The following is a 24,677-nucleotide window of genomic DNA, read 5'->3' on the forward strand; positions in this document are numbered from 1 at the left end:
TCACGAACACTGCCAGTGTTTTGGTGTTTTTGCACAGTATTTCGTACTGCTTTTTTGTCACATTTCAATCTGCGGCTGATTTCTCGAATGGATAAACCAGAAAGGTGGAGATTAATGAGCTCCTGACGATCACTAAGAGAAAGTTGTGGCATATGGACTAAATGTTACATTGTATAACCTGGAACAACAATTACGATTAGAGATGCTTTGTTGCCTGTTGGTGGATATTTTAAACTGATTTAGGGGCAATAAATTAAGCAGGTTTTAAGCGAATTTGTTGCTGCAGACATTCTTTTTGCCTCCTCAATTTGAAGTTATTTTTTTAAACTGACGTGAGCACTAGACTGTTTCAATTAAAAGTCAAATATGAACAGGTAAAATTATAGAGAAATAAAAGGCGAATCAAATGAGGTATAGGTTGTTTAAACAGTTACATTAAATTTAGCTTAAATTTGCAGTTTTTGAAAAAATTACAAGTGCGGACTTTCTTTTTGCCAGCACTATATATATATATATATATATATATATATATATATATACACACTAGATGTACCCAGTGTTGCCTGGTATTAAACATAACATTAAATTTCTTTTAAAAAATTAAGTAAAAAAAATGAAAAGAAACTGAGACATGTGCATGCAAGTATTATGTTTTTCCTAAACAGTTCACTTTTTGTAAGTAAAAAATGAAATACTCGAGCTGAGATTGAAATCAAAACTTTAAGACAGTGAGTCAAGCATGATAACCATTAGGCCAACTTAACACTATCTTTAAAAAGTGTTTTCAAATATACTTATTCTTAACAATTTGCACATGTGCAGTTGTGAAACAGTTGACAGATAAAAATATGATGACCCACCCCTCCAAGGATTAATCTTTCAATTTTGACCCCTTAGCAGCCCTTTTTTCCGGATGAAAACCGATTAAAAAGTTTTCCACGTCTGAATACCCTATATACCAAATTTCAAGTCTGTAAATCAAAAATTTGTTGAGTATCTTGTTTGAGAAGTGTTTTCAGACACACACACACATTCTCGCTTTTCTAGATATAGAAATATAGGTGATTAGTAATATTGGTTTTACAGTGATTTTCTTTCTTCTCTATATTCACTTTAGATCTCAAGCAAACTTTTCACACGTATAAAAAAAAAAGCTGCTGCTTTTATTCTGTTTTATTTTGTAATTGATATTCGAACGACCCTTTTTAAGAAATTGGTTTTCATCTTATTTATATAATGTATTATAGCAATGGAGGGACGGGCTCAACTAGCTATGCAATGTCTTATTGAAAGACTATAGTATTAAATATAATGAAAATAACTTTTCTCTCGTGCAAACAATGCTGTCTAAAAAAAAAAATTGTCTTTTTGAATGTTTAAAAAAATAAGGAATTTAATCTGATATTATTTCAACAATTTATTTCATTTTATTACAGGAACAATAGACAAAAAAACTAACAATATTAATTGGATAGTTAGAGTTTAGCTCTTAAGTTGATTGCACCAGGCAAAAACCACTTGAAGGCTATAGGTTGCTAACTTCTGTACGAGAAAAATGTTCCAGGATAGGTAAAATTAATGCATGTCAATTTTATGTTCTCTTACAAAGATTAAAATCGAGATATAATTATACTAAACCTTATGTCTAAAATCCTTATTCTAATTTTGATAAAAATTCATTCCATAATTTTGATTATAAAAAATATTTGAAATTTAAGGCTTAAGAAGAAAGCTGAAATTGGTGTCTAATAATAACTATGGATTAAATTTAATACAAATTTGAAATATCTGAATTTTCAATTGCAACATTGTACCCATATTATCATTCCTAAAATCCCTTCAAAATATCCCAAAGAAACTGAAAATTGGGGAATATTTATTAATGTTCAATACCTATTGTTAAAATTACACAAAATTCATGGGTATTTGAATTTGTGACATTTTTCTTCTCCCTCCTTACTCTTTGCATAAAACTAAATTAAATCAAAAATAGTCCACATTACTCATCCTTACACCTAGCAGCTGTGTTCCAAAATTCATAATGATCAGTTAACTAGTTTACAATTGAATCCTGTACATACAAACATATATACATATTCACACACTTAACTTTATACAAATAGAGATGAAAGCATGCAATGTAACTATAATTATAAAATTATTTTATAATCATAAAATTATTTTATAATTTATGAAAAAAATAAACAAAAGAATTCATTTTTTTTTTTTTTTTTTTTTTATAGAAATGTTAATTGTATTTCTTGTCTTTTCATCGGAAAGTTTAATTTTTGAAATACAAAACTTACATAAATTATCACTGAGAAATGAAAGGGGCAAAGTATTATTGTCCAGCTGATATTAATTCTATTTCTTATTATAGGCTAAATTTTCTGACCTGTTTTCCAGTCCAGCTCAAGATAACTTGGATCAATTCGCAGGAATATCACATCATCTTTCAAAGGAAGTAAGAATGCATTTTTCTTATACTGTTTTGATAATAACATAAAGCAAATTTCAATCCTCATCAACAATTACCCCCACTCTCTATCTGTTTAAATCTAAATGCAGATTCCATGGACAAAGCTTCTTTCCTAGAACTGCCCGCCTGTGGAACACTGGCTCTCTGGCCTGCTTCCCAATTGAATACAACATGGTAGCCTTCAGATCCAATGTAAACAAGTTGTTGTTGAGCCGTTTCGATAAATAATCAAATTCACCATTAACGGTTACTACACTACCACCTTACATTTATTAACCCTTATCCTCGAGTGGCTTTCAGGTCTTGATAACTTCCAAGTAAAAAAAAAAAAAAAAAAAAAAAAAAAAGCAATAAAACTTCAAAGGCTCATCTCCCTTTAAAGATCAGTTCATCAAGCAGCCATCAGATGATCCAATTTAATTTGAGAACCAAAGCATAACAACATCTCAGCTATATCTCAAAATATAACTTAATTTTATTGTGCATTTTTTTTTTTTTTAATGAAACCAACTTTGAATGCTTGTTACAAGCTCTAGAGTTGTAAGCCATGTTTAATTTCAGAAGCAAGTTGAACCAAATACATGCATTCTGCTTTAATTTGGTTTTCTACCGCAGAAAGCTTCATATGGGGTTTTAGATATTGTTTTGTTAAAGCACCTGTTGCGTATATAGGCTGCAGACATAAGTACGTACGTCCACAGGTTTTTGGGGAGTTTGATTCAATGAGTAGATATCTTGCCATTTCAAAAAGTGTCTGCCATGCTCTTTTCACAGTCCCATTTTGGTGTGGTGATTTAGGGGCCGATTTTTCATGCTTGATACGATGATTAATTAGTAAAAGTTCAAAGTCTTTATTAGTGAATTCTGTACCATTGTCAGAGTGAATACACTTTACGTCACCGTAGGAAGCCATATTGGCTAAATATTTTTTAGTTGCTAGTGGGTATCAGATTTGTTTTTTAAAAAATAAACCATTATTAAATCTGAATGGTCATCTACGAAATTCAACACATATCTATAATGTTCTCTGGCCATCAATTTCAAAGGACCGTTCAAGTCACAATGCACCATTGATAGGATTTTCTTGGCCTTCTTGTCTGGTATCTTGTTTTGATAGTTTGTCATTTTTCCCTGCATAGAAATGTTGCAGTTAAAGTTTTTTTATGTTTTTATTTTCATTCCATCAACTACAGTCGGCAACTTTTTGATATCAGGAATATTACAGTGCTCAAGAATTTTATGCCATGTCTGTAAATCATGGCAGGCGGTTTTCAATGAGACTATGCTATTTAAATAATATAGTCTTCCATTTTCTTTAATGTCGAATACAGTTCCATTCAGGTACACCAGTTTTGATTTATTGGGGCTAAAGTTTATATTTGCACCTTGTTTAATGGCAGCTTGTGTAGAAAATATATTTTGCTTAAATTTTAGGATTAGAAGAGCGTTTTCTAGAATACTAAAACATAGTTCGCCTTTATTGTTCCTTAGCAAGATTTTAGCATCACCTCTTTTCAAAATGATATTGTTTACTCAACTGCTGTTGACAAGTTCTACAAAATGATTCTGAGGCTTAAAGTTGGGATCAAAATTGATAAAATCAGATTCCTCCATAATCACATGTGCCATTGCACCACAATCAACAAGAAAATTGTTACTGTTTGTTAAAGCTTCAAACATACATCAAAATAAGAATATATGTTCGCTAATGGAGCGCTCTACATTTTTAATGGAGTCTCTCCTTTGAAAGTCCTGCATCTACATTGGAAACTCTTGTGATTAGGTCGGCCACAATACGTACTTTTCTTAGGAGAAAAATTGTTTTTGGCAAAGTTGCAGTTTTTATTCCAGGCATGGGTATAATTTAATTTTGATGTTTTTATGTGTGCATTTTTAAATTTCATGATATTTGTAGATTCGTTTTTTTCTGTGATCATTTTCTCAGTTTCCTCGTAACTTCTGAGTGCTACCTTGAATTGGCTAAAAGTCATGGGTTTTTCTTTCTGGGTTATCATGGTGGTAAATGGCTTGAAATCACTCGGTAATCCCTTGAGGACCATGGAAATTAACAGGCTGTTGTTAATAACTTCACCAGACATTTTTAAAGAATTTGCAGTGGTTTCGGCTCTTATAATATAATCTGTAATGATTTCGGCTTCCATTCATTTTAGAGAGGTCAGTTCAGTATATAAAGAAGTAATTTTGGGTTTTCCTTTTGATAAATAATGCTTTCTCAATGTTTAATGCTTTGCAGCCATCGTCCAGGGCTTCTCTCATTACCAGTGATAGACTTCGGTCATCTAAGCACTGTATTAATTCTGCAAAGACAGTTGCGTTCTTTTCAATGAAGTCGGGGTCGTTTCTGTTTTTTTTTTTTTTTTTTTTTTTTTTTTTTTTTTTTTTTACAAAGGCATCACCACATTATCAAGGCCCAGAGGCCACTCAAGGATAAGGGTTAAAGAGTGTACAGTAGAAGTTGGTCAATATAGTAATCATTAGTAATGAAAATTTGGTAAATTTAATAACTTATATGGAACGGCTCATCAAGAACTTATTTACCTTAGACTTGAACACAACCATATTGTAGTCAGCCGGAAAGCAGGAAAACGGAAGACAATTCCACAGGCGTGCAGTTCTAAGAAAGAAGCTTTGTTCATGGAATCTATGTTTAGGTTTAGGCACAGATAAAGAGTGGGGGAAATTATTGATAGTGTTTACAGCTAGACGAGTGTTTCTTGTGAAAGTTTGGCGAGGGGGGACCATAGATTGAAGCTCAGTTGAACACTTTCCATGAAAATAACGATACATCAGAGAAAAACTCGCAACATCTCTTCTGTGAGATAGAGGTTGTAAGGAGGAGAAAAGGACATCTCCTACGAGGCTACGAAGTCTATTTTGAACTCTATCAAGGCAGGACAAGTCCTTTCTAGCAGCTCCTGCCCAGATGTGACAACAGTATTCCATCCTTGGACGTACCTGGCTCTTATATAGATAGAGAATAGCATCAGCAGTGAGATATCAACTGGATCGATAGAAAGATCCCACCATTTTTCCAGCGGCCTTGGCAACAGATTTGATATACGTGTTCCATTTAAGATCAGGAGTAATGGTCAAGCCCAGAAGCTTGTCAAAACTTGAGGCCTCCTGAAGACGAGAGCCATTCATTTCAATTGATGACAAATGTGGATTAAAATGTTGATGATGTAAAGAGAGAAGCTTGGTTTTAGATGCATTAAAAGTAACCAGCCACTCCTTTCCCCATTGTCCTACATGCTCAAGATCAGAGGAGAGAGAATTGGAGAGTACTTGCTCGTTTACTGTCTTAGATGTGGTACCATAAATGGTAGTGTCGTCAGCATAAATGTCTACAAATGATGTAAGGATATGATTTGGAAGATCATTAATGTAGATCAGGAAAAGAGTTGGGCCCAGGATGGATCCCTGAGGGACACCGGCATTAATACTGTGAGCTTCTGATTTTTGCCCCTCAACTACTACTCTTATGAACCTATCAGAAAGAAATGATTTAATAATTGAGAAGACTTTTCCAGCTATACCATAGCTAGCGATCTTATGAAGTAAACCTTTATGCCATACCCTATCAAAGGCCTTAGATATGTCAAGAGCAATTGCCCTAGAAAGATTGCCACCGTCGAGAGATTTGCTAATCCTATGCGATATAACTGTAAGGACATCTGCTGTAGATCTAGCAGAACGGAAACCATATTGAGTGTCACTAAGAAGGTTATTTTTGTTGAGATGTTTGATTACTTCTGTATTTAACACAGATTCTAGCAACTTACTCATGACGCACAGGAGACTTATTGGCCTGTACTGAGAGGGGGATGAGCGATCACCTGAATTCTTAAATACAGGGCATACTGATGAGATTTTCCAGGGAGATGGGAAACTATTCTCCTTAAGACAACGTTTAAACAGTTTTGTAAGTATGGGCGCTAGTTCAGGTTGAAGTTTTTTGAGTACTATAATTGGAATACCATCAGGGCCAGTTGCTTTACTGGAATCAAGGTTTTTGATTAGCTTGGCAACATCACGTACAGATATACGTATATCACATAGCGTGTTTTCTGATACAGGAGGAAATATTGGGGGTTGGCGGTCTTGGTCGCAAAGGGTAGAATTAGCTGCAAAGTTCTTGACAAAGAGTTTGGCTTTGTCTGATGCTGACGAGATTACCTCAGGTCCATTGATAATAGTTCAATACTTCTGTTCAGGATTCTGTTTGCTATTTGCCAAAACTGGTGGGAACCAAGCCGCTGCTCAGCTACTTTGGACTTAACAGATTGAGCATACAACTCTCTTGCGTTCCTTATTACTTTCTTACAATGGTTGCTGGCAGTCCTGAAAACGGCTTTAGTTTCCATACATCTATTACGTTTGAAGCAGTGGAAAAAGTGATTTCTGTGCGCAATGGCAGCAGCACATTCTGGAGAGAACCATGGCTGGCTGTTAGGTTTTTGCTGAAACTTTTTAGAGGGTATGAAATGGTCAATACCTACAATTAACCATTCAGTTAGGTCTAATACTATAGAGGACACATCCTTTTTAAACATGGAATGCAGAGGTAGATCAGATATAAATGTACGGAAGCTATCCCAGTCAGCCTTAGTGTATCGATATACTGTACGATGAAGTGGTACGTCTGGGGACTTATTACATTTCATTTTTATCTTAATTGATACAACAGAGTGGTCGGAAGATCCAAGAGGCGACAGAACAGAAACTGAACATAGTTCAGGGCAAGTTGTGAGAAAAAGGTCTAGTAGGCTCGCATACTGGCCGTCATTATCGGGCACACGGGTAGGTTCCTGAACAATCTGAGTGAGGTCATAGGCAATGGAGAAATCATGACAGAACCTCCCCTCATCATCGGTCTTGTTTGAGTGGGTCAACCATTCGACGTTGTGAACATTGAAGTCTCCACATACGTGAATGTTAGCTGAAGGATAAGTAGAAAGGACTTGGTCAATTTTCTCAGATATGCTTTGAAAGATAGTAACTCCGCTGTTGTGGGGGCGATAGAGAGTAAATATAAATGCAGTAGTGTGAGCTAAAGCAACCCGGAAGCACATATAGGGTAAGTTAGGATCTTCCCTGGAGATGTCCCTCCCACATGGAAAGCTATCTTTAATATAGGCACATATTCCATGCCCATGGCGATCTTGGGGGTCAGATTTAGAAGTTAAGTTAGAGTATCCTGTAATTGCAAACTCATCTAGGGAAATAGCCTGTCCAATGCCAGTTTCACTTAAAAATAAAAGGTCTGGTTTAGTCTCCTGTAATTGGGTTTCAACCTCTGGAAGGTTAGAACGTAGACCCCTGATGTTGGAGAAGGAGACATGGTAGTAGGGGTCTACGTTGGAAGTTGGAGAACCGGGTTTAATCGTGTATTTTTTCTTGAAACTTGTCATGATGAAATTTTGGAATTTGTGGACTAGGTCGACAGATTTACTTAGAGCAGGACAGAGAGGGGAAACTAAGAGAGAAAAAGAAACGAAGAATTTTTTTTTTTTGTACCACATGATAAGGTAAAGCCGTAACAATTACCCACTAGTATGGCATCGAGAGGCCCCACCAGAAGCTACTGCATGGTCCAGATTCCATTCACCAAATGGCAATACAGCAGCCCCAGTACTTTGCACCTGCTGATAGGACAGCCTCCTTAGTGGTTAATCCAAGGTTCGGGTCCCTGACTATCAGGCGGATAACGTCAGCCCAGACAAAACGTTTACCTCCAGCACCCTTACTAGTGACATGGCTACAAGGATAGACATAGAAACAGAAAATTTCCACCAACTCTGCCAACTGTTCGCGCAAAAATACTGCCAACCTAGAAAACAGCTTTTTCTTCTCCCTTTGTCAGAAAAATCACTCATTTAAAAAATGAGGACTGAGGGACAAATAAGAAGAAGCGAGAGTAACAGGAGCTGCCGATAACGCATCCACAATGCGTTTTCTACTCTCCATTAAAAAAAAAAAAATAAAAAAATAAATAAAAAATAAAAAATAACTATTAAGTATTGTACTTAATAAAAGTCCAACGGACCTGTTTAAGGGAAAGTATGGTGATAGATTCCCCTCCCACGAACTAAAAATGAGTACAATTAGGTAATCTATTTTTGCAATCAACTCGGTAGATAAATAAACATTTATGGACGAGAGAAAAAAAAAAAAAAAAAAAAAAAGCTAGCATTTAATACAACAGAAATACATAAATTAAATACTGAAATAAAATGTAGTTATTAATATTTGAATCTTAAAATAAAAAGTGCGAATTAGTAGAGAAAGAAATCACTTATCACAACAACGCATTCCGTCTCCAAACTAGTGAAGAATTTAACTTTTAATAGCGTTCAGAAGATTTTTTTTTTTTTTTTTTAAATTAACCGTTAAGAGAAAGCGTGATTTTATTCTGAACTTTAACTAATCACGTTTTAAGCAACTTATGATATAAAACAAAATCGGATGGGGGGGGGGGGTTCTTCCGAAGTTAGTTGGTGACGTTATAAGTAATTGCGAGATAAGATGGGAGCCAGAAATTAGGGGTGGGGGACTGAAAATGATAATATAATGGATTGATTATACAATATTTAAGATCAACTTGGTAGATAAACATTTATGGACGAGAAAAAAAAAAAAAAAAAAGAAGCTAGCATTTAATACAACAGAAATACATAAATTAAATACTGAAATAAAATGTAGTTATTAATATTTGAATCTTAAAATAAAAAGTGCGAATTAGTAGAGAAAGAAATCACTTATCACAACAACGCATTCCGTCTCCAAACTAGTGAAGAATTTAACTTTTAATAGCGTTCAGAAGATTTTTTTTTTTTTTTTTTAAATTAACCGTTAAGAGAAAGCGTGATTTTATTCTGAACTTTAACTAATCACGTTTTAAGCAACTTATGATATAAAACAAAATCGGATGGGGGGGGGTTCTTCCGAAGTTAGTTGGTGACGTTATAAGTAATTGCGAGATAAGATGGGAGCCAGAAATTAGGGGTGGGGGACTGAAAATGATAATATAATGGATTGATTATACAATATTTAAGATCAACTTGGTAGATAAACATTTATGGACGAGAAAAAAAAAAAAAAAAAAAAAAAAAAAAAGAAGCTAGCATTTAATACAACAGAAATACATAAATTAAATACTGAAATAAAATGTAGTTATTAATATTTGAATCTTAAAATAAAAAGTGCGAATTAGTAGAGAAAGAAATCACTTATCACAACAACGCACTCCGTCTCCAAACTAGTGAAGAATTTAACTTTTAATAGCGTTCAGAAGATTTTTTTTTTTTTTTTTTAAATTAACCGTTAAGAGAAAGCGTGATTTTATTCTGAACTTTAACTAATCACGTTTTAAGCAACTTATGATATAAAACAAAATCGGATGGGGGGGGGGGGAGGGTTCTTCCGAAGTTAGTTGGTGACGTTATAAGTAATTGCGAGATAAGATGGGAGCCAGAAATTAGGGGTGGGGGACTGAAAATGATAATATAATGGATTGATTATACAATATTTAAGATCAACTTGGTAGATAAACATTTATGGACGAGAAAAAAAAAAAAAAAAAAAAAAAAAAAAAAAAGAAGCTAGCATTTAATACAACAGAAATACATAAATTAAATACTGAAATAAAATGTAGTTATTAATATTTGAATCTTAAAATAAAAAGTGCGAATTAGTAGAGAAAGAAATCACTTATCACAACAACGCATTCCGTCTCCAAACTAGTGAAGAATTTAACTTTTAATAGCGTTCAGAAGATTTTTTTTTTTTTTTTTTAAATTAACCGTTAAGAGAAAGCGTTCAGGTTTTGCCTGAAGTACTTTGTAACTTTTGAATTCATAGATATCCTAAAAATTTCACTTGCCACAATTCGAATTTAGAGTCAGATCCATCGAAATAAAGACGCACATTGGGTCTATAACCTCTAGAAGTGTAAGCCATGTTTAGTTTCAGAACAGTTTCCAATGGTTAGTTGTTCTACACAAATCCTGGGAGGTGACTGGTTCTCAGTGGACAGTCCTTGAGTTGGAATCCACAGAGCAAAAGATTCTTCCTGTAATGACACGAAGAAGAAAACATATGCGAAGTTGCTACAGAAAAGTTTTAATATTTATGGAGCAATTCTGGTTTCTGATTGCTTGGTAGCAGAACATGAATTAATTTGATTCGTCAGTTCCTAGCAGCATCGTTTATAAATAGAATCTCCCGACTGTACAGGATCATACTCCATTATAAGGCAAAAATATTGCAACACAAGCCAATCAACTTGAATAAATTTGGTTTATCTCCCTTTAAAGATTAGTTCACCTAGCATCCATCAGATAAGATTCCGTTTGATTTTAGAACCAAACCATAACAACACCTCAGCTATATCTCAAAATATAACTTAATTTTATTGCAGTTTTTTTTTAATGAAACCAACTTTGAATGTTTGTTAGTCAATCAACTTGAATAAACTCGGATGTATATCTGTTCTCACATGTTGCTGTTACCTTTCTAGTTGAGTTCTACTGGGAGATATCACGGACACATTCAATGACACTTGTTTCTGCTATGAATTGGACCACACTGAGAAGTGGTATGAGCATAAACTAGAAGTGATACAAAAAAATTGCAATGTCAAACTTCTTTGTGACATGTGCATACAAACTGATAAGGTTCTTGAACATTCCAAAGCTGAGATAATTTTTCTAAACAAAAACAAGAGAACTTGCTTTTTTGATACCAGAGTGCAGGAGAAAGAACATAAAAAAAAAACAAATATCAAGACCTAAAATTGGAATTAGTTAGACCCGGGGTCTCCTAAGTTTTTGAACTGGGGTCATATTGTTGACTTTTTAGAGCTACATAAGCCACAATAAGATGATGACCTAGACGTGTTTGATACTGTTTTGCTCATTAGTGAAACTGTTTCTCCCAAATCCTTATTCTTTTAATCATTTTCTGAATAAAGATAAAGCCACAACACTATTTTCACGCATTTCCATTTAAAAAATTTTTCTGAATGTTTTTACATTTTTCATAAGAGCTCCACGGGTCAGATTAAAGACTTTGACGGGCCAGATCTGGAGACTCCTGAGTTAGACCATGTAAATGTAAAGAAGTCAGGGTGATTCCCATTGTCATTGGAACGTTTGGGACCCTAGCGAAAAGCCACTATAAATGGTTTAATCAGATTGATAATTAGTTGGACGACTAGTTATAAAAAATACTTCTGGTGCTACCAAATCAGGCTGTCTAGTGGTTTCCCGAGATGAAATGTACCCACATTAAACTTATGTTTTTGTTTTCTATTCTCTTTTGTAAAACTTAATTACGTTCTGCAGAAACAAAAACCACAGCCCTCTTCCCCTCCCCTCTTTTTACCCCATCAGTGAGGTATTAGAATACACCGATTGTCCTCCTGCAGAGAGTAAAAGCCTCTCAAAGGGCCCACCTGTTGGCGACCCATAATGACTCAGAAAAGGATCCTGGTGGCTGAGCAACTGATATCTAGGGAAATGAAAGATATCAGTTGCAACACTCCACTTTGGCCTCGTACAAGGCTAGACGGGCGGTCGGAGGGGCTCGATCCGATCAACCGGCTGGTTACGTCAAGCCCTAACACATCTACTTTTCTATCAATTTCTTCTAAACTGTAACAAATACAGTTCTACCCTGTACCACTATAAACTATATACATATTTTCCCTTCTTTTCCATGTGTTAGAAGGCGGTGGCTAGGGTCAAATGTGCCAAATGATTAAAGTCATGACATGGTTGTATAATGCCAGAAGTTACCACAAATGACTTTGATTGTGTAACTAAAGGCTCCCATTTGGAACATGTATACTGTTTATGTAGCCCTGGCATGACAAGGCAAATGGGTTTCCCCCCTTAACATGCCCCAATATTGGACCCTGAGGTGAGTGGGGAGCATAAACAATGAATTTAAAATATATATATATATATGACCAATAATAAAAACTCCAAGTGCCAACATGTCGACTCTGATAGTTCAGATAATGAACTATATCAAACATCCTCAAATTTTATTGTATTGGAATCCACCAAAGAAACCAAAATAACTGACTTATCACCGTTTATTATACATAAAATTATATCGGCATATATTACCCCAAAAAATGTAAAAACTTTAAAAAATAAAATCCTACTGGTGGAAGTGGAAAGAGAAAAACATGCCACTTTTCTCCTAGGAATGAAAACTTTCCACAACATAAATATCAAAACTTATCCACACAAGAATCTGAATATATCCAAAGGTGTAGTAAAATCGAAAGACCTCTCAATGTGCACTACTGAAGAGATAGCAAAAGAACTTAAAAACCAAGGAGTAATAAACATTAAAAGAATTACAATAAAAAAAAAAAAAAGAGAATCAGACTATACATTCGAACACTTACATTATGCAATTCGATAGATCCACTATCCCAAAAGAAATCAAAATTGGGTTCAATGTTAAAAAAGTTGAACCCTTTATACCAAACCCACTTTGGTGCTTTGAATGCCAGAAATTTGGGCACCATGAGGATGCATGTAGGGGACGAGCAGTGTGCGGCAGATGTGGCCAGAGAGATCCAGACCACACTGTCAATGACTGCAATCTTGATTGCAAATGTGTAAATTGTGGAGAAAACTATCCTGCTTATGCTAGAGCGTGCAGAATCTGGAAGAAAAAAAAAGAAGTAGTGTCAATAAAACATACCAAAAACATTTCCTTCCTCGAAGCCAGGAAAATAGTAGATGGATACATGAAGAAAAAGACATACTCTCAAGTCACCTCAAGTTGTATATCATCCAACATCACTAACCAAGACTCCAAATACGAAACACTAATAAACAAATTGTTACAATTGGGACCAAACGACTGGCCCAAATTTATAAATGAAATCAAACCAAACATATCATCAAAAATTAATCATCCCATTAAATCATCAACTAATGTTACCAATAAAACAAATTCTCAACCAAAATCAGAACATCCAAGAAAACAAAGTCAATCAAAAGAAAGACCACAAAAATCACCAGTACGTCATACAGATGCTGAAAAAGATGAAACTAAGGAAAAACAAAATCAGTTAAAAGCAAGACCACATAGGTCATCAATACGTCTTCCCCGTGGTGAAAAAAACACTTGAAAAACAAACAAAAAATACATTGACCAAAAAACAAAATAATATAAAGAAATTACCACAAACAGAAGCCACGACTACTACTACAAATAGATTTACGGAATTAGAAGACATGGAAACTGAAGTTACTCCTCAAACCAAAAAAAAAATCCTCATGAATTACAAGAAAATCCAATGGAATTGCCGTAGATTGAAGGCAAATTACAATGAAATTTTATTGTTGCAAACCAAATTTAATCCTTTGGTTATTTATCTCTAAGAAACCTTCCTTAAGAATGAGGACAACTTGAATATAAAACACTATCAACAATATAACTACATTCATAATACAGGACTTAATAATACTATAACCCTTTTCCCCCTCCCATTGCAAAATCCAATCATATTCTGCAAGACAGAACAAAAATGACAAAATCTACTATAAAACAACCAAATCAAAAGCTACAAACTAACGATTGAAAATACAAGGAGCTTGAAGAATAAAAATCTCATAAAATAACTGGATACAACATCGAATACTATTCCCAAAATAACTGGATTTGGCATTAAATAACCCATAAAGGGTTGATATTCCATTAAACAAAAAAAAAATAAATAAATAAAAATACTTATTTTATTAAGCTGCTACAGTTATTTGAAACTCTTCGTATAGAGAATAAAACATTTGACTTGTGGCAGTCTCTCATCCCTATTTTGTCCTTTAGTGCTCACATTTTACAAACAATGTTTCTGGTAAAGGGGGAAGAATTGCTGTAGTATGAGTTGACTGTTATTTTGAGTGAGTAGTATGTAGAGATTTTCAATCCTCTCAAAGTATTCATCCAAGTACAAATCTATCCATGTCATTAACCATCTTAAGCCTTGATATGTAGTAAAAAGGAAGAGGGGTATTATAGTTGGGAATATATTAAAAAAACTTTTTGCGGTAAAAGCAAATTAATTTCTGGAAATCAGTGGTTCCTAATAAAAAAAATTCCTGTGGTGGTGATCCCTGATAAAAAGTGGCGATCACAGGGAGGTTAAAGACACAGACTGACAACCTGGGTGTGCCAAGTTCAAACCCAGTTCGTTCCACAGAAACACTTTCACTTAGGGATGTTAGCAACCTTCACATGATTCCTATTATAAGTACCCGATGTTTTTCTAGAAAGAATTCTAACTGGAAAGATATCAGGGAAACGAATGCTAACAATCATCCGATTCATACAAGATGAATGATGCTCATCAACAACAACAACAACACCACCACCACCACCAGTCACAAACGAAAAAACACAACTCCATAACTCTGTTACCAAAGTTCTTTAACAACTCACTTCAGGAAGGGGAAAAAAAGAGTGAATTATTATGATTTATAAATGAAATCAAACCAAACATATCAAAAATTAATCATCCCATTAAATCATCAACTAATGTTACCAATAAAACAAATTCTCAACCAAAATCAGAACATCCAAGAAAACAGTCGATCAAAAGAAAAACCACAAAAATCACTAGTACATCGTGCAGATGCAGAAAAAGACAAAACTAAGGAAAAACAAAATCAGTTAAAAGAAAGACCACGCAGGTCACCAATATGTCTTCCGCATGGTGAAAAAAAACACACTTAAAAAACAAACAAAAAATACATCGACCAAAAAAAAAAATAATATAAAGAAATTACCACAAACAGAAGCCACGACTACTACTACAAATAGATTTACGGAATTAGAAGACATGGAAACTGAAGTTACTCCTCAAACCAAAACAAAGTTCTTTAACGACTCGCTTCAAGAAGGGGAAAAAAAGAATGAATTATGATTTTATTTATGCACAGTGTCATACAGATACTCCACCTGCATAGTGAAAAAAATAAGGCAAATATACATTCCCTTTCTCCATCCTGCAGAGAAAAACAATTTAACTGTCTTTTATCACACAGGCAAAATGAACAATCTATTCATATAAACAAATTTTATGTTGTGTATTTTTACCTTTCTATATTCACAATACGTCCTTTCGTCTTTACTTGGTAGCAAAGATGAAAGAGTCCATTTATCCATATCATTCATTCATGTTAATGTGGTTAAATAGTCAAAAGTTAACTATTCTACACTTTCCAAGTAACAATTTCTGGGGCTAAATTCAACACTCTGCTGTCAAAACTCACTACTCTAAAACTCGTAACTCTTCTGTCAAAACTTGCAATTTCAAAACTTGTAACTCTGCTATTTAAACATCCAAATCCAAACTGCCCGAGTCTCTGAAAAATTAGCCTTTTTATTCAAAACTGGAAGCCTTTCATTTGCATATCAGATGACAAGAACAAAAACATACAAAGAGAAGTAGCAGCCATGTTTTTTCTTTTTTTTTTTTTTTTTTTGCCTACTAACAAACACTACAGGCTGCATAAAAGCAGGTTTGTACCAAGTTTCTTTTTAAAGCATTTAATCACAATAATCAGCTCAACACTACAAAAAAAACTGGATGGTAGTACCAGTTCCATTTCTACTTCTGAGCTATCTTCATTGGACAGAGAGAATCTATTTATTTCCCAAACCTTATTGACATGTCTCCTCTTTATACTTGTAAAATACGTTTAAATATGATATTTTAATTTATGCAGATTTTGTATTTATTATTATGGAACCAATTCTCTGTTGATTATTATATTCTATCCAATATATAGTAGTGATTTCAAGTTTTAAAAAATATGACATGGGTGCCATCAGCTAGAATCAAAACTAAAACATTTAGGTCTCCAGCATCATCAATACCATCTGAGCAATGGCGAGATGCATATTAAAGCTTTATAAATTAACCAACTTAAACATATAAATGTATATTTGTGCATGCGTAGAGTGTACACATAAAGTCACGTTACACCGGCCAAGTTTCAATTTTTCAATTTTGACCCCTTAGCAACTATTTTTTCCAGCTAAAAACAAAATGAAATTTATTTCACAGATCCGAGTCCCCTATATGTCAAGTTTCGTCTGTAGACCCAAAAATTGACAGTAATTTTGTGATACTTGTAAGGATTGGGAGTTATGAAAACTAAGGAAGGTTACCCAAAGTTTCCAAATTTAGGTCTCCCTGGCATCCATGTTTAAACTGATCCTTACAAGTAGAAACCTCATGATGTCGACATTGTTGAAAAAGTCTTAAATTTTGTAGCACCTGTACACATTGGATAAATAAGAAGTGCACTGGAATTACTGGTAGGTTTAAAAAGGATAACCAGTTTGTGTGCAAGAAGTGTGAGACAATGGAAATGGATAAGAACTCTGTAGACAATAAAGATATTGAGGTTGTCAAAGTTTTATTATCTTGGTGATACTATTGGAGCATAGGGTGGAGCAGGTGCAAGTATGATTGCAAGATTTAAAAGTGGATGCAATAAGTTCAAGGAATTTCTGCTATTACTAACTAGCAGAGTATTACCATTATCGACCAAGGAAAGAGTCACACGTGTGCAGTGTGGTGATGGATGGAAGTGAAACCTGACCAGTGAGGGTTGAGGACATGTGTTCCATAGAGAGAAATTATATGATGGATGTGTACTGTGAGTCTTAAAGACAAACTTAAGTGTTTTCCAAAAACTACCTGTGTTTTAATCTCAAAGGATGATAAAATTTGGATAGTGTAGAAAGATGTGTCTAGAACATGAGACTTTGTTGGTATAGCCACATTGAAAGAATGGATGAGAGTTCTTGAAATGTAAACCAGTTATTTTAACCTATTTTTAAGATATTTTAAAATGGCTGACATATCTTTATTATCACAAAACTTTAGATAATAATTTTGGAAGGCTTTAATCTGTCTTGTAGAAAGTTATCTCTGGCTTGAATTAAATTTTAAAGCCAAGTATTATAGTTCACATGTGCTCTTAATTAGACAAATGGGAAAAATATTAATTTTCTCATGCGTCACTGTTGTATCAAAGAATCATTTAATTTTATTTTCAATCATGTGAGATATTTGTTAAACAGTTTTTTTGATGTTGTTTTCTTTAATTTTCCCAAATTGGTATTTTTGTGAAACGTCTTCTATTATATCAGCAGTATAAAGTCATTTGAAGTATTTTTTTATATATTTTTTCTAGATAAAAAAAAGATTTTATTTACTTTTAATGAATTTAGTTTAATTAAATTAATTTTATTTATATCTAAATTAATTTTATTTTATTCAAAAGAGAAAAAAAAGAAAAATTAAAAAGAAAATTATAATTTTATGTGTACATATTTCTTAAAAACAATGATTTTAAACATTTTTTAGTGCCTGTTGAGAGTTGATGGGTCAATTTTTTTTTCAAATGTGTTTTAAGCAAAAAAAAACAAAAAAAACAATGGTACTTACTTGTCATGTCGAAAATAGTAATATATTAAAAAATTACGAAAATTCATTGAGTAGAAAATTATTTATAATTAAAAGTAATTTTTACAGAAAATTGGGGAAAATAGCATTTTCCCTAGATGTGAACACATTGAAGATTGCGAATATAGCTGTTCAGTTCATAAACGTTAAAAACTGATGATTATTACTCATTTCAATGAATGCAAAATCCCAGTATTCATGTAACACCAAAATATTTATTCATTTCTTCATGTTTGTTGTTTTTATTGTATATACATCTGCACTATTTTTTTTTTTTTTTTTTTTTTTTTTTTTGCTATCATGAAACGGGTTCCTTTTTAATTCACACAAATAGCAAACAAATAATAACCATGAAGAACCTCTATAACACATTCTTCTAAATTTTCAATAAGAGCCGGATCCATTGATATTTTTTTTTAATGGAAATTGCTCCAGACAAGGTGGGAAGCCACTTAATGTAAGGAGCTAAGAAAAACAAAAAGATGACTATTTCAATGATAGGAGATGCCTATTTATCTTAGTCTTTTCAAGACTAAGGTTGTAGGTAGGAGGAAAATAATCAGTATTATAGAGACATTATAAATGTCACTTTTCTTTTCTTTTTTTTTTTTTTTTTTTAAAGGGGCTATTGCATAATCCTGCATGCATATTTAAGTTTAGATTTTTATTGATGGTGTGATTCTTTAGGTTATGCTTCATCTGAAAAATATAACGCTGTTTGTTATTTTTTCATAGGGTCTTCCTGTCCTTGTTGACACACCTGTATTATTGTGTAGAACGCATTCTGTACATAATGTTGGGGACCACAGTGTTTGGTATGGAATGGTCACTGGAACCCTACATGAAGATAAGATGATCGAACCTGTACTACATTATTGCGGGTAAGTTGAATGTTACTCTCAAATTACATGAATAAGAGTCAAATATATCCTAATCTTATATAATGGGGCCCTACGATGGGACGAGTGAGCAGAAATTAGCTAGTGGATATATGCACATTCCAATATGTTTTCTAAAGTAGGTTTTTAACTAATGGGTCGCTAAGAGCTGGAGTGGAGAGATATGCAATGATAGAGGCCAATTCGTGAGAATGGGATATTAACAAGAGTTGAGTAGATGACGTGTTTTGAGGTGAGATTTGAAAACGATTCTGCTTTGTGCTTGAAAGTGAGAGGACACAATGCGTGTTTTAAAGATGTAGCACACCAAATTGCATGAATTCTGCCCCCTCACCCTAAGATGTAAGGGCTAGTGAGGAGAACTTGGTGTTGCTTTCCGATCACCACAGTGTTTTAACTTCAAAATCTAGTGAGGAATGTTCTCTCCTCTTCCCTACGGGCTCTTTCTAACAGAAGAGAGACTGCTAGTCTCTCTCTACTGTATCATTATTTTCATGGTAGGTGCTCGACTGAGCTCCATTCCTGTAAAACATTTCACTACAAAAACTCATCTTGCTACAATCGCTGTAAACGATTTTCCTTTCTTCCTCTGTGTACTTAAAAATCAACAAAACTTCCATGAACAAAGATTCCTTCCAAAAACTACCTGTGTGACATGATACCATGGGGTTGCTTCCCAGCTGACTACAACATGGTTGTTTTCAAGTCTAATGTGAACAAATTTTTGTTGAGCCATTCTCTTAAATAATCAAATTCTGGCCAATCTCAACCATTATTACCAATCATCACGTTGTCTCACTGTTAAATAGACGTATTTACATATTTATTTTTCAATGTATTATATTATATATTATATATAGCATAATCACGTTGACTCACCAGTTCCTGTCAGATCACTGAAGTTAAGCAACATTGAACCTGGTCAGTATTAAAATGGGTGACCATTTGAGAAATTCAGGTGGTGTAAGTGCTCTGCATTGTTTCCAGTCAATCTTGGTCCTCTTCTTGCCACTGGACCCAAGCAGTGTTGATTCAGGAGAGGATTGGTTGGGTATTGCACAACCCTTGCTTCACAATTACACATACAGCTATCCTTACAGGGGTGTCCATTGTTTCTTGAGACTGAATGGAGGCATCGCATATAGTATTATATGATAAAGTAATTCTTTAAAATCTTTATTAATATATTTCTGTAGAAATGTTTTTTTTTGTTTTTTTTTTCAATTATATTTCACCTTTTATTTATACCAATATTTTAATCTATGAAGCTCAATGTAATTACAGAGCATATAACAAATAGATGACAAAAGTCTATATTCCAAATTTAAAGTTGTTGACCACCTTACACTTTATTCCTTTAAGTACGTTGACATGCAAGTAAGGAGTTAAGGGCAGAATAGATTCATTGATGTATTAATTAAATGAATGATTTTGCACTACAAAAACAAGTACTCTCAAGAATTGTGCATGCCAACATACTTAAAGGAATAAATTGTAAAATGGTCAACATATTGAAATTTGAAATATAGATTTTTGTCATTTATTTGTTATATATTTATATATATTCAGAATTTAAAATTTTATAATACTAATATTTATAGATCAGTCCTATCCAGATGAAAATGATCAATATTAAAGATAGCGCATCAATATATGAATGGAGTTAAAATTTTGCAACTTATGATTTACAACATTTATCCTTCAAAGATTATAGACCATTGCGCATCTTGTTACTGCCTAACTACATCTTCATTTGAATATCGTTTTTTGTATCCACTTATATCTTCTATATAATCTTTAAAACATTACTTTTGTTGCTTCTACACTATCAGAACAAAAATTTGTAATCGATAAATTGAGTTTTTAGATAAAAAACAATGGTTCTTACTGATTTATTTTGTCAATCTTAATAAATTGCAATGTTAGCTTCCAAATTCTGTGATCAAAATTACCTAAATATTACTGAAATATTTAAAAAAAAAAAAAAAATAAAATAACTTTAATCATGTTAGCAAGTGAAAAATTGCAACCATCTTGTTTTTTTAAATAAATAAAAAAATTACCTCCCTTTTGAACTCTCCTGTGATTTACATAAGCAAATACGATCATTTTCTTCAAATTCTTTTCTTCTATTTTCTTTAATAAATAATTTTCTACCTTATCAATTTTCGTAATTTTGGGATATAATCATCTTAAAAATACGAGGAATGCATAGATACCATTGTTTTCATGTGAAATTACGTATTACGATTTCCGAAATTTTGTTCTGATAGTGTAGAAGTGCCTTACCTTTTTCAAACTGTGAAACTTTCAATTTTTGTGTTAGCCAGCAAAATTATAACTAGTTCATTCTTTTTGCTAATTGTTTTCCTTTGATGAAAAAAAATAAAATTTTTTAAACTGCATATAATAAGGAAATATCACTTCACAAGTTGTAACAGAGTGCATTGGGCATATGCAAATGTTCGAAAAAAGACTATAAAAAAGTGAGAGAGCATGTTAGAGAAGACAGTCATGTGGTTCACGTCACAGGTGTAATTAGAAGTCACGCATGGTGGGAGTATCAGGAAGTATATGCCATTACAAAAACAAAGGAGCCGAGTTATTACTTGTCCTAAAGCTATAACGTGAATGTGATATTTTGGGGGGAGTGTTTAGTATTAAGTTCAAAATATTTTGAAAAAAAAAACTATGACTATCAGTTCCATAACCCCCTCTCTGCTTCCTCCAAAAAAACATTTTTAAACCAAAATTTTAAATATTAGAAATTTTGTTTATTATTTTCTTGTGAACAATGGATCTAAACTTTTTCATTTTTATATACTAGCAAAAGTACCCGTCGTTGACTGGGTTCAAAAACAGCATACAGAAAATGATTTATGAAAGTATGATAGGTTATGAAAAGGAAGGGTTGTAAAGAGATGGCTTCGAATTTGGGGGTATCAAAACCAAAGCAAAATATGATGAAAGTAAAAATGAAATAGATGAACCCCATAATTTATTATACCATACCTGTTCACACTTAAACACTTATCACAATATTCTGTGGATCTACAGGGTGGTCAAAAAGTCAGGTAACATGTTAAAGGTAGAAAAAACAATATGATCCATTATAATCTCTATTCGTTTAATATTATTTCTTGGATGAAATTTTTCCACAACGATGGATTGGTCACCGTGGCCCAGTTGAATGGCCAGCCAGATCTCCGGATCTTACCCCTCCTGATTTCTGGCTTTGGGGCTATGTAAAGGATAGCGTTTATGGCAAGAAGCCTGATACAATAGCGTCTTTAAAGTTATTTATAATAATATAATCAGTGGTTAATCGCTTCCAGCGATTGATAAAGAGAAATGGACGACAATTAACAAAATAAACATATTTCATGTTTGTTTCATTTTATATATCAATGTATGGTACTTAAATATATGTGTATTGCTAATATCGTTTTTCTTTAAAATGTTACCTGACTTTTTGACCACCCTGTATATTAAAAAGCTTTGTTAAACTTTGTGACATATTTCCATTCTATGGAGGTCAGGCGTGAACAAACACCCCATAATTTTATTATACCATATTTCTTCAAACTGAAACATAATTATCAAAGTATACTTACACAGATAGATATGAAAAGTTTGTGCCTATTTCCATTTTATGGAGGCCAAGTGCAAACGCAGACCCCACAATTTTATTATACCATCCCTATTTAAGTTAAAACATACTTATCAAAGTATTATGTACATCTATATCCAAAACACTTGTAAATGTTTTGTTTTTTTTAATTTTTTAATTTTTTATTTCCATACTTTGTGGACCAGGCACGTACGCAGACCCCACAATTTTAATTAATCATCATTATGCCAGATCAAACATACCCATTCCTGTGTCTCGATACATCTTCTATCATTATATGTGATCAGTTTTCTATAATAGTCAACCATATAGGAGCCTATTCGTGACCAGACACACACAGACATTCAGCTTTATATTATAAATATATAATAAACATTAAGATTTATTCATAGAAATAACTAAATATTAATATTTTGGTAATTCCCATACAAATTTATTTAAATCTGGAAGTGTTAATAAAACCAACCAAATGCATTTTTTTTTGTTTATTTAATTACAAATTTTCGGTCTCTTTATGATAATAATTCTTTTTCAAGTAGGAATATTTAAAGTGTTTTTTTTTTCTTCAACATCGTTTCACGGCCACAAACCTCTGATAGAATGAGATTTCTGTTATATATAAATCCAATGGGGTGACAAACACGCCATCATCATAGATACTCATTTTATGACCCGACCATCTATGGCAACACATCAAAGGCCGCAAATCACAAATTTCTCTCTGGTTCTCTCTCCTCTGATCTTGAGTACGTGATACAATGGGGGAAGAGGTGGCTGGTTACTTTTAATGCATCTAAAACCAAGCTTCTATCTTTACATTATCAATGCTCTGATTTCCATCTGGCGTCAATTGAAATCGATGGCTCTCGTCTTGGGGAGGCTCCATGTTTTGACAAGCTTCTGGGATTGACCTTTACTCCTGATCTGAAATGGAACACGTACATCCAATCTGTTGCCAAGGTCGCTGGAAAAATGGTAGGATCCTTCTACCGTTCTAGTAGATATCTCACTGCTGATGCAATTCTCTATTTATATAAAAGCCAAGTACATCCACGGATAGAGTACTGCTGCCACATATGGGCAGGAGCTGCTAAAAACAGCCTATACTGCCTTGACAGAGTACAAAATAGACTTCATAGCCTAGTGGGAGATGCCTTTTTCTCTTCCCTGCAACCTCTCTCCCACAGAAGGGATGTTGCGAGCCTGTCATTGTTTTATCGTTATTTCCATGGGAAATGCTCGTCTGAGCTCCAATCTCCTGTCCCCCTCGCCAATCTTTCATGAAAAACACCACTGTCAGTAAGTTTCCCTACTCTTTATCTGTGCCTAAATCAAAACGTAGATTCCATGAACAAAGCTTCTTTCTTAGAAGTGCACGCTTATGGAACTCTCTTCTGTTTGCCAGTTTCCCACCTAACTACAACTTGGATGTCTTCAAGTGCAACATAAACAAGTTCCTGTTGGACCGCCCCCTTAAGACACTTCATCAGATTTCCATTACTAGCGATAAACACGATATTATCCCATTGATTACTGTACACTCAATAACCCTTATCCCCGAGTGGCCTTGATAAGTGGTGACTTTTTTGTAAAAAAAAAAAAAAAACTTTAAATATATCTTATGTCAAATATTTAATGTTTACTTTTGGCATTGCACTAATAAATCAAAGATATTGTTAATGGCATTACAGTGGAAACGTATGCATATATGTATTGTAAGGGTTTGAACGTCTATTTTCAGATCATACCACAGCATTGGAGAAAGAATTCTTACCCTTCCGCGGTGCGTGTTTACTCAAGGCCCAGTTATTTCACGCCTACAGGTTGCCTGGCAGTGTGTTAAAAATCGAGGCCAAGACTGTACTCTTCTGTGCATGAAGTAAGTATCAAAAATGCTTATTAGTTGCAAGTTGTACTTACTCAGCGTTGTCCAGGAATAAACAAAAAATTTACAAAGAAATGGAAATTAATTTTGTGAACTCAAATTATTGTGTGGAATAGGAATTTTTTTAACGTTTGCTTTAGTTAATGCGCCTCGATTAACATTAAAGTACAAATAATAATTTGTAATTAATGTTGAGGGGCGAAACACTCATACACACATAGACATGCTTGAAGTTGTATTTAATCAATATATACATT

At 33.6% G+C, this 24,677-nt stretch overlaps 1 protein-coding gene across 3 annotated transcripts in view; it reads left to right on the top strand.

Moving 5' to 3' along the window:
* The window catches only part of LOC145303517 (flavin reductase-like), a 100,864-nt gene that overhangs the window by 66,577 nt on the left and 9,610 nt on the right, over nt 1–24,677 (top strand). For all 3 annotated transcript variants that reach the window (XM_080144958.1, XM_080144956.1, XM_080144957.1), the window contains exons 5-7: nt 2,381–2,464; nt 18,741–18,886; nt 24,277–24,414. In XM_080144958.1, coding sequence (XP_080001084.1) covers nt 2,381–2,464; nt 18,741–18,886; nt 24,277–24,414 — 368 coding nt within the window. The remainder of the gene's footprint in view (nt 1–2,380; nt 2,465–18,740; nt 18,887–24,276; nt 24,415–24,677) is intronic.

The sequence above is a fragment of the Euprymna scolopes genome, chromosome 19 (assembly GCF_053919585.1).
Source record: "Euprymna scolopes isolate OS-2025 chromosome 19, ASM5391958v1, whole genome shotgun sequence".
Lineage (NCBI taxonomy): Eukaryota > Metazoa > Mollusca > Cephalopoda > Sepiida > Sepiolidae > Euprymna > Euprymna scolopes.